Source organism: Ochotona curzoniae, unplaced genomic scaffold, assembly GCF_017591425.1.
Source record: "Ochotona curzoniae isolate NIBS_2020 unplaced genomic scaffold, NIBS_Ocur_1.0 contig_430, whole genome shotgun sequence".
NCBI lineage: Eukaryota > Metazoa > Chordata > Mammalia > Lagomorpha > Ochotonidae > Ochotona > Ochotona curzoniae.
Genome location: NW_024466219.1, coordinates 11,912,799 through 11,929,127, shown reverse-complemented (window position 1 = coordinate 11,929,127; position 16,329 = coordinate 11,912,799). Strand labels below are relative to the sequence as shown.

General features: G+C 59.1%; 1 protein-coding gene across 3 annotated transcripts in view; it reads left to right on the top strand.

Moving 5' to 3' along the window:
- KIF21B (kinesin family member 21B) overlaps positions 1 to 15,686 on the top strand; it is a 44,314-nt gene extending 28,628 nt beyond the window's left edge. Inside the window, exons 22-35 of one of the 3 annotated variants that reach the window (XM_040985425.1) lie at positions 1,439 to 1,604; positions 1,758 to 1,809; positions 1,971 to 2,028; positions 2,702 to 2,907; positions 2,985 to 3,059; positions 4,924 to 5,037; positions 6,394 to 6,432; positions 7,912 to 8,048; positions 8,764 to 8,944; positions 9,903 to 10,067; positions 10,305 to 10,422; positions 11,068 to 11,238; positions 11,652 to 11,851; positions 12,224 to 12,338. In XM_040985425.1, the coding sequence (XP_040841359.1) occupies positions 1,439 to 1,604; positions 1,758 to 1,809; positions 1,971 to 2,028; positions 2,702 to 2,907; positions 2,985 to 3,059; positions 4,924 to 5,037; positions 6,394 to 6,432; positions 7,912 to 8,048; positions 8,764 to 8,944; positions 9,903 to 10,067; positions 10,305 to 10,422; positions 11,068 to 11,238; positions 11,652 to 11,851; positions 12,224 to 12,323 (1,782 nt within the window). In that variant the 3' untranslated portion in view covers positions 12,324 to 12,338. Of the gene's footprint in view, positions 1 to 1,438; positions 1,611 to 1,757; positions 1,810 to 1,970; positions 2,029 to 2,701; positions 2,908 to 2,984; positions 3,060 to 4,923; positions 5,038 to 6,393; positions 6,433 to 7,911; positions 8,049 to 8,763; positions 8,945 to 9,902; positions 10,068 to 10,304; positions 10,423 to 11,067; positions 11,239 to 11,651; positions 11,852 to 12,223; positions 12,339 to 12,705 lie in introns of those variants that run through there. The other 2 variants (XM_040985426.1, XM_040985428.1) reach the window with 2 other exon arrangements.
- Positions 15,687 to 16,329: the final 643 nt, after the last annotated feature.

The window sequence follows — 16,329 nt, the reverse complement described above, 5'->3', positions numbered from 1 at the left end:
TTTGTACCAGAACATTCAGTACTACTTCTCTTCTCTGTCCTTGGCAGTGGATGTGCCTGTGGTCTCCAGGGGCAGACACCACAATGTGGGTGCTAGAAGGCACTGGAAGAGGGCCCTCCCTGGCCCTCCTCCTCCAGGCAGGAGGTTCTCCAGCTCTGCTCTGTATCTGATGGGCCTGCGGAAGTCAGCCAGAGCAGCCATTAGCGAGCAACCCGGCCCTGGGGCCTTGGCCCCCCCAGCATGCATGGCCTTATGGTTCCGGAGGCTGGAGGTTCATGCCCAGGGAGTGTATAGAGTAGGCTTCCTATGATCATCAGTGCTGCTCGTGCCCACCGGCCTCCTGAAGCCACCTCTGTGTCCATGTCATGATGCCCTGTTCTTTTTTTTTGAGAGAGAGAGAGACATTTACTTTTGGGAAGGAAAAGGTTTTTTGTTTTCTCTTTTTAAAGATTTATTTGTTTTGTTTTTGTTATTGTTGGAAAGGCAGATATATAGAAAGAAGAGACAGAAAGATCTTGCATCTACTGGTTCACTCCCCAAGTAGCCATAACAGCCAAAGCTGAGCCAATCTGAAGCTAGGAGCTAGGAGCTTCTTCTGGTTCTTCCACATGGGTTCAGGATCTCAAGGCTTTGGGTCATCCTCTGCTTTCCCAGGCCACAAACAGGGAGCTGGATGGGAAGTAGAATAGCTGGAATGTGAACCAGTGTCCATGTGCGATCTGGGAAGATGCAAGGCTAAAATTTAACCGCTAGACTATTGCACTGGGCCCAGCAAGTTTTGTTAAAAGATTTGTGGATCTATTTGAAGGAGAGTTAGAGATCTCCCTTTTGCTGGATCGCTCCCCAAATGGCTGCAATGGCTAGTACTGGGCTGATTCAAAGTCAGGAGCCAGGAGCTTCTTCCAGTCTCCCATGCGGGTTCAACATCCCAAGGCTTTGGGCCATTGTTCACTGCTCTCCCAGGTTACTAGCAAGACACAGGATCAGAAGGAGAGCAGCTGGGGCTTAACCTGGTGCCTGTATGCGATGCTGATGCTATAGACAGCAGCTCTGTCTACTGCACCACAGCACTGGCACCAGTCCTGTTCTTCTAAGGATACAGTCATGTTGGTTCAGGCTCATGCATATGACCAACTGTTGCCTCACTTACCTCTCTAAAGGCACTGTGTGCAGTCACATGCTGAGGCCACGGGGGTGGGGCTTCCATTTCTGGACTGGGAAGGACACAGTTCAGTCCCTAGTGGGGTGTGTCTGAAGGTGGTCTCACTAGTATGGGGCTAAAACTTGAGGGCTGGGGTGCATTTCAGGGTGGGTGACAGACACAAGGGTAGTGTCAGGACCTAGGAGGCCCTCCAAGGTGTCTGATGGGGAGCAGGTTGAGATGGAGGGGGTTTCCAGGCCAGGATGGATAATCCCACATCTTATATCCTATCCTCAGGGGCTGCAGGTAGCACAGAAGGAGGCCCAGATCCGGCTGCTAGAGGGGCGACTGAGGCAGACGGACATGGCAGGCTCCTCCCAGAACCACCTGCTCCTGGATGCCCTGCGGGAGAAAGCCGAGGCACACCCTGAGCTGCAGGCCCTTATCCACAATGTGCAGCAGGGCATGGGTAGGCGTGGACCCCAGCTCTGACTCCCAGGACCTCACTTTCCCAGACTGGCCTCCAGTCTTGGAAGCTGTGGCCTGATGGGACTCGGGAGGAAGGCTGCCCACTCTCCCCACACCTAACAGTGCTACTCCGCTCCTCTTCCCACAGAGAACGGCTACGCCAGCACAGACGAGGAGGTCTCAGAGTTCTCTGAGGGGAGGTGAGTTTCTACTCAGGGCCCAGTGACTGGCAGGAAGGGGTTTCCAGGGCTCTTCAGGATCCACACGTTGAAGTCTCAGAGAGCTGGGACAGAGGACAGGTGTGGGGGATGGGGGTTGTGGGAGGGTTGTTCCTGTCCTCACCTCTGTGCTGCTTCTTCAGCTTCTCCCAGTCTTTCACCATGAAAGGTTCCACCAGTCATGATGACTTCAAGTTGAAGGTGAGCATCCCTGAAGCTGGGCACTGATGTGGTGTGGCCAGCCTCCCCACTTCCTGGTCCCCTCCCCTGCCCTGACGCAGCACTGCCCCCAGTGGGGATGGAGGTGCCCAGAAGGATGGACCCTGGAATTGGGGTTGTCCTCATAGGCAACCCTTCCCAACCCAGTCTTTCCAAGTGAGTGGAAGGCCAGGGATGTGACCATTGCTGTCCCTTGTTCCCACTCTGCCTGGTAATGTCACCGTGACCACAGCCCCCCACTTTCAAACTTTGCCCTTGTCCACATGAGGTTGCCTTGTGCTATGGGTCAAGGCTCCCACCAGATGTATGATTGTCTTGCTATAGAAATCCAACTCCATAGTGTGTTAGCCAGCACTGAGGGCTGCGTTCTGGGACCAACCCAAGACCTGGGTATATTAGAGAGAGGATGAGGGGCCGCTGAACTGTGTGGTTTTGGAGCAAGCTGATAGCTGGTGAGCAGAAGAGATGCACTGGCTTTGCATGCAGAGTGTCAGGCTGTAGGGTCCGCGAAGGCTGGCAGGTGTCTGATGGGCACAGTCTCTGGGGACATGTGGCTGGAGCCTTCTACCAGCTCCTCCTCTACAGAATCCAGGGTAGTCCCCTCTATGTCCACCCCCTTTTGCCTAGTTGGCACACCACACCCTTCTTTCCCCAGGGTGAACCCAAGCTGTCTGCCCAAATGAAGGCGGTGTCGGCCGAGTGCCTGGGGCCCCCACTGGACATCTCCACCAAGAATATCACCAAGTCCCTGGCGTCTCTGGTGGAGATCAAAGAGGACGGGGTGGGCCTCTCCATCCGAGACCCCTACTACCGGGACAAGGTCTCCCGCACTGTCAGCCTGCCCACCCGGGGCAGCACTTTGTAAGCATGGGAGCCAGGAGTGTGGGTCAGCCCAAGCAGGGAGTCAGGCTGGGCCTCACAGGACCCTTCTCTTGCAGCCCCCGGCAGTCTCGAGCCGCGGAGACGTCCCCTCTGACCCGCAGGAAGTCGTATGACCGAGGACAGCCCATCAGGTCAGAGCACATTCTGGAATCTTCTAGCATTGCTGTCGGTCTCGTCCTCAGGAGCATGAACAGCTGCAAGGTTCAGCTGTGGGTCATCACATACACTTTCTTTTTAGAAAGAATTGCTTACAGATTTATTTATTCGTTGGAAAGGCAGAGTTACAGAGAGAGATCTATCTGCTGGCTCATTTCCCACAAGGTCACCATGGCTGGGACTAGGCCAGGCTGAAGCCAGCAGCTTGGAAGTCCTTCTGCATCTCCCACATAGGTGCAGGGGCCCAAAGACTTGAGTCATTTTCTGCTGCAGTTTCAGGCCTGTCAGCAGGGAGCCAGATCAGAAGTGAAGCAATTAGGACTCAAATTGGTGCTTTTATGGGATACTGACATGGCAGACAGTGGTTTAACTGCCTGTGTCACAATGCAGGCCCCGAGGGGTGGACTTCCTGACCCAGGCCAGATGCGGACCCTGGAGGTGTCATCTCCACACAGTACCCGGGGGTGACTAGCCAAGCCCAATGCTGCAGGCCACTGCTCGTGTGTACTCCACGTAGGTGGCTCTGTGGTTGCTTAGATCTGCAGATAGTATGGTGCCTTTAGGGTCACCTGGCCCAGGCACCCTAGTTTTTGGAGGTCTTGTGACCTCCCCAGCAAGTCACACAAAGTGGATAGTCTCTGGCAGATGCCCACAGCCCAGTGGCTTGCAGAGTGGTCCTGTTCACTTGGAGTTTGGCCAGCTGTCCCATTACCTGTGGATGGAGGGCTTTCGGCAACACTCTTGGCCGCTCTGAGGGGAGGGGACAGGAAGGCAGAGCCCAGTGAGAGCTTCCACAGAGCGGGCCTAGGGGCCCAGGAGCCACCATGCCCTGAGGAGGCCTTCAACCTGCAGACACCATCGTTGCTTGCCACTCGGGACAGGTAAATCTGAACCAACCCCCTGCTATCAGGCAGAGCCTCTGCCCATACCAGCCAGGGCCTCACCATGCCTGAGGTGTGTTTCTCTTAAAGACACCTGGCCTCGTGTGTGGTGTCTGTTGGCTGGCATCACCTGAATGACGACACGGTCAGCAGCTTTTCTTGCTATGGCACATCACAGCTTCTGACTCCAGACAGCACTCAGTGTTCTGTTTTCCTTTTAAGATTGATTTTATTTATTTGAAACACAGTTACAGAGGAGAGAGCAAGACCATCCATCTACTGGTTCACTCCCCAAAAGGCTGCAGTAGCCAGAACAAGAGCAGCATGACTGAGACCTGGAGTTTTGTCTCCAGCTCTCCGCCATGGGTGCAGGCACTCAAGCACGTGGGCCATCCTGTGCTGCTTTCCCACGCCATTAGCAGGAGCCTGATGGGAAGCAGAACTGCTGGGACTGGAGCTGACACCTATATGGGATGCCAGTATTGCAAGTGGCGGCTCTGCCCACAGTACCACAGCACCAGCCCCACTTGGGGCCATTTAAAAAATTGAAATCACCAACAAAAGCACAAAAATACCAAAAACCAAAAACCTCACATGGCCCTGGGGCCATGGAGAGGACACCTGCTGACCAATTGAGAGCCGACGCAAGCCAAACAGGGAATAGGTATGTCCAGCACTGCATGGTTCCCCTTGCCTGTGCTCACCCTGAGTGAGGCGAAGCACCCCCGGTGTGGCTTCAAGGGGCACAGATGGCTTTAACAAGCAGGGCAACCCCCAGGTAGGAAGACTGTGCCTGGGGGAAGGTGATCTTCAGAACCAGGCTTAGGAGCATGGCTGGGGCTTGGGCTTGGCCCCATGGGCCTCATCCCCTAGACAGAAGATGGAAGCCCAGTGCCTGGGGTGGCCTGCGGGCAGGGGTGTGGCTGCCAACCATCGCCACTCTGTTCCCACTTACCAGGTCCTCGGACATGGGATTCACACCCCCATCGTCCCCTCCCACGCGGCCCCGCAATGATCGCAACGTCTTCTCGCGTCTCACCAGTAATCAGAGCCAGGGGTCGGCACTGGACAAGTAAGGGGAGGGCCAAGGGGTAGCCGGGAGGGTGTGAGGCATAGCGTGGTCTGGCTAGAAGAGCACAGGAGCTGGCTGGACCTGGCCCTGCTATACTGGCCCCTCAAAGGGATGAGGCCTCAAGCCCTTGTCTTGCATCTGTGCCCTTGCCATGGGGACCCTGAACCCGCCCTCCCCCAAGCAAGGAAAAAAGGCAAGAAGGAGGCTCCAGGGATTGTCGTCGTTAGGGTGGGCACACACAGGGGCTGCCCAAGAGCACTGCTCCATCTTGGCTGACTTGATTTTCTCCAAACTGCTTTAGCCCCTCTCCTGCAGCCAAGGCCCAGTGGCCCCACGGGCAGATTCAGCCCCTGAATCTCTGCCTCCTGCTACCTGTAGTTACCCACAGTATCCCGCAGAGGGGGCCCTCGCCTCCTCCTTCTCCTCCTCCAGGATCATGTCCTTTACGCTGTCAGCATTGTGTACTTTGCCAAAAGAGGAATGAGGCCCCATGAGCGAGAGAGTAGGAGCAGGGCCCTGATTTCCTAACAGTGCATGTTGCCTGGCAAAGTGGGGCAGGGGTCCCCGTGGCCCCAGACTGCAGGGCCCAGCATGTTCCTCACTCTGAGCCTCTCTCAGGCGTGCCTAAAAGCTTTCCTAGCCCAAGAGGCAGCAAAGCCACGTGCTCCAAGGAGCCCTAGGCCAGAAAGCCCTGTACCCGGTGCTAAGCAATCCCTCACCCCTTCCTGCTCAGAACACTGCCCTGGCCATGCTCAGCCGTGGGGGAGGCCCAGCAGACCCTCACTCAGCCCGGGCCCAGCCCACCACGCAGGGTGCACCAGGCTGCCACAGTGGACAGGCCCCCTAGGAAGGACGGGACAGGTCACTACCTCCTGCTGGTGGCCCTGGCCCCTGGGAGCAGGGTCCCACCAGTTTCCAGGGACAGAGGGCCTTGTAAGCCAGTGAGCTCCTGAGGGCTGGCCGGTGAAGCAGCTCCAAGGAGTGGACAGAGCAGGTCCGGCAGCTTGATCCAGCCATGGGTAGGCGTGTGCCATGGGGCAGCCGGAGAGCTTGGAACCAATAAACAGCCCCCCAACTGTCTCACCCTGGTGTGGGGCTGGTGCTCCCATGGCCCCGCCTCACTCCTGCCCTGCCCCACCCTGCTAGCTGGGGGACCTCCGGGTGCTTGCTCCTGGGGAGCCCCCCAGTTCGCAGACTACCCCTCCTCGCCTCCTTTGAAGGCTCCCTCCTCCACCTCTCTTGCTCCCCTTGAAGAAAATAACCCACCCTCTGACCTCCTGGTGCTGCTGCCGCCTCTGCCGCCCTGTGTGTCTCTCCCATCTCCCCCTAATCCAGCTAATTTTCTGCCCTCCCCAGGTCTGATGACAGCGACTCCTCTGTGTCGGAGGTCCTGAGGTACACACAGAACGTCTCCCATGCTCACCCCTCCCTTCCTTCCACTCTCTCCTCCCGACCTCCGGCGGCACCCCCGCTCCTCCTCAGCATGCAGCCCCAGCTCTCCACAGCCCTCCCCACACCCGTCCCCACCTCATGGTTCCTCCCTCTCAGGCACCCGGCCGCATGGCCTCGACTGCACCACACCCGGCTGGAGCTGGCGGCGACCTGAGCAGGGGTGGGGGGTGGCCTGCAGCTGCTTGTGGCTGGCCCCTGCTCTTCTCCCTCGAGGCCTGGGCAGGGAGGGGACAGCACGGAGATCCCAGGGTGCACCTGGGCTGGTGCCAAGGGCCAGGTGGCTGCTTACTCCTAGGAGGTGGTATAGGGGGCTGTGCCAGGATCCTGGTGACCCATGCATCTTGGCCAGGACAGGCCAACTGTTCCCAGCACCCAGAGTGATGCCCCACAGCCAGGAGTGAGCCTCCAGCCTCCTGCCCTCCAGGCAGCACCCTTTGCCTCTAGGGGCAGCAAGTCTGCCATGGTCATCCCTGGGATAGCGGGACTGGTCAGGGTGTCAGCTTCCTGACACGTTTCCATGGCACACTTGGGCCTCCTCCCTGGCCACTCTGTCCATGTCAGCTAGGCAAGCATCTGTGTGTGAGATGCCAGGCCAGAGCCTGGCTCGCGTGGGTGGGGTTGTTTGAGTTGTCCCACCCAGGACATCGGTTACTCCTGTATGCTCTTGGTGCGACTGTTCGGAGCAGCTCCTCGGCCCAGGCACCTGTCCCTAGAGGCAGGACATCCTTAGGCCCCCCTGATGCTGCGTAGCAACCTCCTTAAGTGTGTTCAAGCCAGCCTCACCCCTTCATGGCATCACACAGGTGTACAGGGTCATGTCACTTCTATGTGGCCTCACTCTAGAGGCCCCAGGCAGGATCTACCCTTTGTATATGACATCATGGGTCCAACCACACTGGCCCACAAGGGCTGTGGTAGCATTGTGTGTACATGTGCTGGTATGTGTGTATACATGTACAGGCATGCAAGTTGCTTGGGAGGTGCCATCCTGGCCAGTGGGCATTTTGTGGATGGGGTACCTAGGGGTGAGGGCCTGGACCAAAGGTTCCCCCTAATGCTCCCCCACCCTGCTCCCTGCTGGCAACTAGCAGCAGCTGCAGGGCTGAACCCAGCACTTGGGCCTCTGCCCTCCCCTGGATCAGGCCCTGTGAGGTGAAGGCTTTGCTGCGGGAGCAGGGCTCGGCACAGAGCTTTACTTCATGGTAGTGCTCAGGACCCCAACTGACAGAGCTATCTGGGGCAGCCCCCACCCCGTAACAGCTCATTCCTGCTCTCAAACCACAGTGGAGTTGGGCTGGAGCCCATGGAATCTCTGTTACTAGGCCCTACTCCCCTCTCTGCCCTGCTCCCCGTTCGCCCGCAACTGTCTGGCCGCAATCCCCCCGGCTGATGGCTCTGTCCCCTGTCTCTCTCTCCCGGAAGGGGCATCATCACACCTGTCGGAGGCACCAAGGGCGCACGCACGGCCCCACTGCAGTGCATCTCCATGGCCGAGGGCCACACCAAGCCCATCCTTTGCCTGGATGCCACGGATGAGTTGCTTTTCACAGGGTCCAAAGGTGGGTGGAATCCCCTGCTGGCCAGGGAGGGTGGACACTCTCCCTCCTCTCCCAGGTTCCTTTGCCAGCATGGATAGTGAAGGGGTCAAACACAGAGTCCCCAGGAATGGCGAGTGTGGAGGCAGACTCACTCAGCATCCCTGTTTGTCATCTCCCGTCTCACACACCCATGAGCCTTCCCTCATAGCTAATCCCAGCACCCCACTCAGTACCACTCTCCAGAGCTCCCCCAGAAATTTCAGGAAGCTTCTCAGGCTCCCACCTCACCCCCAACATCACCCAAAGTCATATGGCGCCTAGTCCCAGTCACAGAGGTGGCAGTTTTACTGGTAGAAGGTTGGTCTCCCATCTCTATGGCAGACACAAGAGCTGTCAGTCAGGCTAACAGTCTCTGATTGGGTCTTGGTTTCCCCCTGAGAGTTCTTTTCTACCTGTTCATTTGTTTCATTAGTCATCAGCAATGGTAGGACCAGGCACCGAGGGCCTGAGGTTCTCACTTTAGCTTAGGGTACCTTGTCCATGCTCAGGGGACTGGCACCTGCTGCATGCTTGCATGCTGCAGTTTTGAGCCACCTTGCGTCCCCTGAGGCTCTTGGAGCACATGTTCTCGCCTACAAGCACACACGTCTGTGGCTTCCCGACACTGAGCAACCCCTTGCAGGGGGGAGCTGGCAGGGGCCCCCCACTTATGTCTGCCTGTGTCCCCACCTCTCAGACCGCAGCTGCAAGATGTGGAACCTTGTCACGGGGCAGGAGATCGCTGCCCTCAAGGGCCACCCCAACAACGTGGTGTCCATCAAATACTGCAGTCTCTCAGGGCTCGTGTTCTCCGTGTCCACCTCCTACATCAAGGTGTGGGACATCCGGGACTCAGCCAAGTGCATCCGGACCCTCACGTGAGTAACCCACCTTCCCGCTCCTCGTCATGGGCCCAGCTCAGCCTGGCTACATAGGCACAAGGACCTTGCAGCCCACAGACGTGGCCTAGCTATGAGGGATCAGTGTCTGAGCCAGCCCTGTGCTGAGCCTTTGTCCTGTTGGGCTCCTACCTCCAGCCTGTTCCTGAAAGCCCTGCCCTTGAGATTGCCCTTGAGACTGGCAGATAGGAGCTGTCGCCTGCCTGCATAGATAAGCCACCTGATAGCCTTGAACTCTCAGCTTGGCAGTCTTTGCGTGGAGACAGACATGCAGGAGACAGAATGGAGGCCAGGACCCTGCAAAGCCCGGGTGCTTTGGGCAAAGTGGTGCTTTGTCTCTTACATGGCCCTTGTCCGCCACAATTGGTCCCTTCATTTGCCCCTTACAGTGTGGGCGCAAAGGGCTCTGGGGCTTTGGGGAAGACTGGCCTCGGGGCTCATCCATCCCCTCTGCATCCTGCCCACCCCAAGAGGGGGCCTCCCAACCATGGGCTGCAGAGGCTCTGAGGGTCACAGTGAGGTGGGCTGCTGTGATTAGGGCCCTACATGAGAGGGAGTATGGGAAGTGGGGGGTTGTGTATTTGGTGACTGAGTGTATGCAAAGCTTCAGGCCCTTCTGTTCAGTTCGCTATTTTCCAAGAGCCTAAAATCACCTTAGGAAAGTAGAGCAGGGGTATTATGTTTTCGCAGATGAAGAAAATGATTCAGGTTAAGTGATTTTCACAAGACCCAGTGTTCCTGGCAGGGCCTGGGCACCTGGGCAGGCCATGTGGTCACTGTTGTACTGGGCTGGCGTGGGGCTGCCACTGTCAGCCTGGGGAAGCTTCCTGGAGGAAGCAGCTTATAGGAGCTGGTCTGAGGGAGGGTTGCTTGGTTTTCTGGCCCATGTGGACAGACTATTTTGACCTGTAGTTGTGCCCCCAATCTTCATGGGCAGGTCCTCAGGCCAGGTGATCTCGGGGGACGCCTGTGCTGCCACGTCCTCACGTGCCATCACCAGTGCCCAGGGAGAACATCAGATCAACCAGATCGCACTCAGCCCCTCGGGCACCATGCTGTACGCCGCCTCGGGCAATGCCGTGCGCATCTGGGAGCTCAGCAGGTGAGGCGAGAGCCAGGGAAGGCACCCAGGGCTCAGCTGGGCATGACCCCTGCAGGACGGACAGAGCACAGCTGCACCCCCACTTGCCCACGCTGCTCCTAACGTCCACATTCTTTCTCACCTAGAAGGGAGGAAGTGTTCCCTTACTGGCCCATTTGTCCCGGGTGCAATACCCCTACCCTAGCCTAGGGTCCCTCCAAAGTCTACCTGCCCCTGACTGGCCTTTCTCCTCTTTAGGTTCCAGCCTGTGGGCAAGCTGACCGGCCACATCGGCCCTGTGATGTGTCTGACAGTCACGCAGACCGCCAGCCAGCACGACCTCGTGGTGACTGGCTCCAAAGACCACTATGTGAAGGTAGCCGAGGCCTTCATGTCACTCCTCCCCAACCTTTGCCCTCTCACCCTGGGAGTTCAGGTGGGAGGCAGGAAGGCCCCAGAATGTGTGCTGACAGCATGCGGAAGGTGACAGATGATAGCACTGCTCCGTAGATTGCACAGAATGGAGAACAACCTAAATATCTACTGGTGTGCAATATTCTGCAATAATCTAGAATATTCCAGAAAACTCTGGGAAATCTACCAACAGGATACAATGCCACTGTGGAAATAGTAAATGGGAAATCAAGACGGCAAATGTCCCAGCAACACTAGCTGGGTCTGCTTCCCACGCCCGTTGAAGCCAGTGCAGTGGGAGCTCCGGGGTCATGCTAGGAGGCCTGGTTACAGAACATACAGTGAAATTCATGTCTTCATAAGCAAAAGTGTTACAAAGGGGGCTCCTGCCCTGGGCGCTAGACCTTAGTCCCCTGTGCTGTGTGGTTAGCTGGCATCTCTCATTGATGAACCTCTTCAAGTCTCCAGCCCTGTTGTTGCCTCTTCCAAAAGCCCTGGGGAGACCCCTTCCTGTAGGGTCAGCAGCTGCCCTCCTGGGCTGGGGGTCTGTCCCCAGGGGCAGCAGTGCAACAGAGGCCAACCCTCCCGTTTCTCTCCTCACCACAAGATGTTCGAGTTGGGTGAGTGTGTGAGCGGCACCATCAGCCCCACCCACAACTTCGAGCCGCCGCACTACGATGGCATCGAGTGTCTGGCCATCCAGGGAGATGTCCTTTTCAGTGGCTCCCGGGACAACGGCATCAAGAAGTGGGACCTGGAGCAGCAGGAGCTCATCCAGGTGCAGGGGCTGGGGGCATGTCCCTGGAACCCCCCCCATGGGGCAGCTGAAGGGTGGGGTCTGGGCTCACTGCTCCCCGGGCAGGCAGCTGGTATGCATAGCTGCCCCATGGCCTGCCCTCAACTCCCCAGCTCCCTGGAGCTGCCCCTGCTGTCTGCCTGTGTAAGGCCTTGCTCGCAGCCCTGGCTCTATAAAGGCTCAGCTTCAGGCTTTTTATCACCAGAGCTCAGACAACTTGAGCCTGACCCCTGTGGGAGTGGGCAGCATCTCCACCGGCACAGGGCACAAGGACCCACCCCGGGGCCCTATGGCCCCCAGCACAGACCAGCCCTTGAGACCCTGACTGGGACTCCAGGACATACCCTCCTGCCTCCTCACTCCCCTGGTCCTCACCATCTGTGCTCCCTCTGCAGCAAATCCCCAACGCACACAAGGACTGGGTATGCGCCCTGGCCTTCGTACCAGGCCGCCCCATGCTGCTGAGCGCCTGCCGCGCAGGCGTCATCAAGGTCTGGAACGTGGACAATTTCACACCCATCGGCGAGATCAAGGGCCATGACAGCCCCATCAACGCCATCTGCACCAATGCCAAGCACATCTTTACGGGCTCCAGGTGGGTGTCACACCACGAGGAGGCTGCCCCTGCCCTTAGCCGCCTCCTGCTGTGGGTGGGGGACCCTGCAATGCCCCCCCTTAGTACGCCTGCCACACTTGGCCTCCACTGGGTGCCCACCATGCCAGGCACTGCACCGGGCAGGGGAGCAGGGAGCTGCTGGGACCCAGAGTGGGTCTCCAAGCCCTTCCTGGCCCACACCACGGTCTCTGCAGGTACTGCAGGCCACCCAGCGCAACCCCTGCAGCCAGTGCCCTCGGCCCCGGGGTGCGCCCCTTAGACGAGTTCTTTTCTCTTGTTCCCACTGTGTCCTTCCTCTCCCTGTCCCTCCCGTGTCCACCGGCTCCGCCTCCCGCCTCTCTCCCCCCACAGTGACTGCCGGGTCAAGCTGTGGAATTACGTCCCTGGACTCACCCCCTGCCTTCCTCGCCGAGTCCTGGCCATAAAAGGCCGCGCCACCACCCTGCCCTGACCCTCCCTCCTCCCCTGTCTCTCTCCTTTCCCCTCTCTCCCCTCTTCGATCTGAGCTGCTTCTTCACGGTACGAGATTCTTTTTCTCCTCTTCCTATAGCTTGCCTGGCCCGGCCGCTGCCTGCCCCCTGCCCACCCCCCGTCCCTCTTCCAAGCATGAGCAGTGGGACCACCCCCCAGATAGGGGTGCCAGGTGCCAAGCAGGGGGGAGCATCTGCCACACAGGAAGCCCCAAGGCCCCATGGGCCTCGTCCCCCTGCCCCGCACGCCTAGCTCCGAGCAGTTCCTGCCCCGCACGGCCTCAGCTGCCTTTGCGGGCTTTGAGAGACCCTCCCCATAGCCCACTGTTGAACTGACCAACACCTCTCTGTCCTCCATCCCAGTGACCTGACGGTGAAGTTTTGGAGTGTCCGGCGGCTGCCTGGTGGCCCATCCTAGGAGCGAGGCACAAGGATGCCCGGACCCTCGGCCCCGGCCACCCGGATGCTGGGCAAGGGAAACTGTGGTCCGGCCTGTAGGGGCATGCGCTGGGCACAGAGGCTGCAGCCCCTCTCCTGCCCCACTTCCTCTCGGCCTCCCACTGAGCACTGCCCCTTAGGGAGAGGCTGAGAGGATCAAGCTGTGAAGCCAAAGGGCATTACTCACCCCCTCCCCTCCCTGCCACCACTGGCCACGTGGTCTCCTGCCGAGCCTCCAGGGAGGGCCCTGAAGTCCCAGCCCCAGGTGCCACATCCCTCCATGTCCCATCCCAGCCCAGGAGTCGCCACACCTGCCTCTGAGCCCAGCGAGAGTCCTCAGGCAGCCCTGGAAGCCAGTGCAGGCAGCTGGCCCTGGCCCCTTCGGTCCCTGACGGCCGGGCCTGGGCAGAGCTGTTGGGAAGCATGCTCCGGGGACATGGGCCGGCAGACTAGTCATTTAATTTATTATGTTTTCATTTTTGTGTTTTGCCGTTGCCTCCTGGAAACTGACTTGAAGTTTCTTCCCACGTGTTCTTCCCCTCAGCTCTTGGGGCTTCTGCTCCCTTCCACCCTTTGCAGCTTCGGCCTGTCCCTGCCCCTGCCTCCACCCAGCACACCCAGGGACCCTCCCAGTGTGCCCCTGGCCTCCAAGCCGCCCGACGCTGCAGTGCCTTCCCCATCCTGGGGCCTGGCACCCGTGCTGGGCAGCCTTACACCAGCTATGCCCGCCTGCCACACGTGTCTTCTACTCCATGGGCCTCATGCCCACCACCCAGAGAGGCAGGGCTGGGTCAGGGTCCCTGCAAGGTGACAGAGAAAGCAGCTCAGTGAACTGCCGGGGGCGGCCGTGGGGGTGAAGACCACCCAGCACCCCTGCCCTCCTCCGCGCCTCCCCTCCCTGGCAGTCAGCATCAGCAGCTGTGCTTCCTAGCCTTAAACCAGCCTGGGCACCAGCCCTGCCTGTCCGGGAGCTTGGCGAGCTGCTTTCTCCTCTCCTCAGACCCTAGCGCCCTCTGGTGGGGCCACAGTGAATTTACAGGAATGGGCCTCCAGAGAGGGGCAGGCCCCCTGCCCGCCCCCAACCTATCTACACTGGGTTATGTTGCTTCACTGGTCTTGGGTGACCCTAGCTCCGTTCAGGCAGCACCATGACCGGGACTCAGCCAAGCTGGCCTCTGCTTTGGCTGCCCTCCCTCCGGCCTATGTGATCCAGTGAAGGCCAAAGAGGCCTGGCCACCTCCCAGGGCTGGCCCAGGAGCCAAGAAGGTCACGGTGCTGAACTCTGGGCTAGCTGAGCTGCAGTAAGGACACCCCTGAACCTGGCCTCAGGCACCTGGACAGCCTCAGTGATAACAGCAGAGGACCACCCAGAAGTCACCCCAAGTTGCTTGCCACCCACCTTGTTCCTCTGTGGCTGGACAGAAGGCTGGCGTGCAGCCTCTAGGAAGAGCCCTGTCTGCATGACTGATAATAAGCTGTTGGAACCAGAAGTCCCAGGTTGCCCACACCAGGGCCAGGTGCTGGGCACCACAGCCGTTTCCTGCTGTTTCCGCTGGGTCAGCTACCTCACACAGGGCCGGCTCTGCTGTCCTGGCGAGCATCCCTTAATCAACTTGAAGGCCTGGGAGCCCTGAGCCGCTCGGAGCTGTGCTCGGAGTGCCGGCTCTGCCACTCTCAGGGAGCCCAAGGTCCATGGTCAGGGGGCAGGCCCCCAGCTCCGCCCAGTGCTCGGCCAGCGCCCAGATGCCCAGCATCATTGGAAGCACAGCATGATCATGATTGAGCACAATAGCACCAGACTAGGGCCTGCGGCTCATCCTGCTTCTGGGGCTGACCCTGCTCCTTCCCTTCCCTCCATGCTGTATGTGTGTGCCCAGGGCCCCATCCAGACCCCACACCCAAATCTTCAAATGCTGGGGCGCGGGCTGGGACCCCGCCTGATGGACACAGAGTGGCTCTCTCTGCGGCCGAGCCCCCGCCCACACTTGTGAAGCAGATGGCAAGTCCCCTCTGCCCTTGGGGACCAGTCCCCGGTCATGGTATTAACCAGTTTAGTGTTTATCATGTGAGTGACTGACCCTCCCCAGGGGTGGGTGAACACGGGAAGAAGAAGACTGGCTCCCCTGCACCCTTGAGGGGGCTGGATACCCCCTTAGCCCAACCAGAGGCTGGGGAAGTGCCCTGCCCTCAGTGGCAGAGTTGGCCAGCCATGGCCAACCTTGGCCAACCAGTGGTAAGTCCAGGGAACAAGCCACTGTGGGGAGGAAGCTGAAACACAGACCCCCAGGCACCTCCTACAGTGGGTGACCACAGGCAGTGGCTACTGGGGAGCTCCTCTGATGACATCTGGGCTAGCGCAGGTGCAGATTCTTGGGTGTGCCCCAAATGGGGTGAGGCCTGACCTGCAGAAGCCAGGAGCTCCTTCCCACCACAGGGCCCAAACCTGTGACACCTGCTCCTTTACACCATGAGCAGAACACTTGCTACTGTCATTACCAGGCCAGGGCCACCTCCTCCAGGCCAGCCTCAGCCCCTACCCCATCACCTCTCAGAGCTCCCGCGGTCTTCAGCGCAAGGGAAGGTGCTGTTTCTTGGTCATCCTCCTGCCCCCTCCGTGCCCAGCTCAGTCCTTTGAACCTTCGAGCCCAGAGCCCAGCAGGAACCAGGCAGTAGCAGCTGGGAGCCAAGGGACGGAGAAGAGCCGTGCCCTGCCCAGCAGCCTTTTCTTGCCACCAGCCTGCCTGCCCGGGCTTGTGCACAAAGTGTGTGTCTGTTTTGTACCTTTGCCGCTGCCGCCGGCTGTACATAGTGTATGAACGTGATGGGAACCGCCTGCTGTACCCTCCTGTTCCTAGATGGGATGTGTGTGTTCTAAGATGTCCTAAATAAAACCCCACTGACCATCACCAGTGCAGATGTGGCCCAGAGGGCAATGTTCTCCAGACTCTGTAGGTCAGCCCTTGGGGCAAATGCAATTGCTGGAACAGTAAGTCAGCATTGGCTGAGCACCTGCTGGCATTTTTCCTTGGGTTGTCACCACCCCCAGTGGCCAGGTTATGTGGCGACTGCAGGAGATGAGACCAGTCTCCTGGCGGGAGGGACTCAGGCAGGCTCAGGGTTCCCACAGCCTCAGCCACCTACATCACGAGCCCCTGGGGACCTGCGGTGCATCACACCCCTGGGAGACTGGCAACACCTCCTTTCCTGCCCCTCATGGAGGGCAGAGACCAGCTGCTTCATGCAGAGGTCATCATGGGCAGAGGGGTTGTTCCTCCTTGCAGGGAAAGGCCCTGACCACGGAGGGAAGCACGCAGCCCCCACCCCCGTGGGGCAGGATGTTTGGCACCTCACTGGAGCAGGCTGGGTGGCCTCTTGCAGCCATGTTCCCAGCCAACAGCTCTACCGCACTATGCACGGACCCCATACACACGTCCCACATTGCCAACTGCAGGTGGCACAAGTAGACCCCTGTAGCAGTCAGAGGCCTCAGAATGGCCTTTCCACTTGAGCGCCCTGTGATCAGGACACCTGGCAACTAGAGAGGGAGGG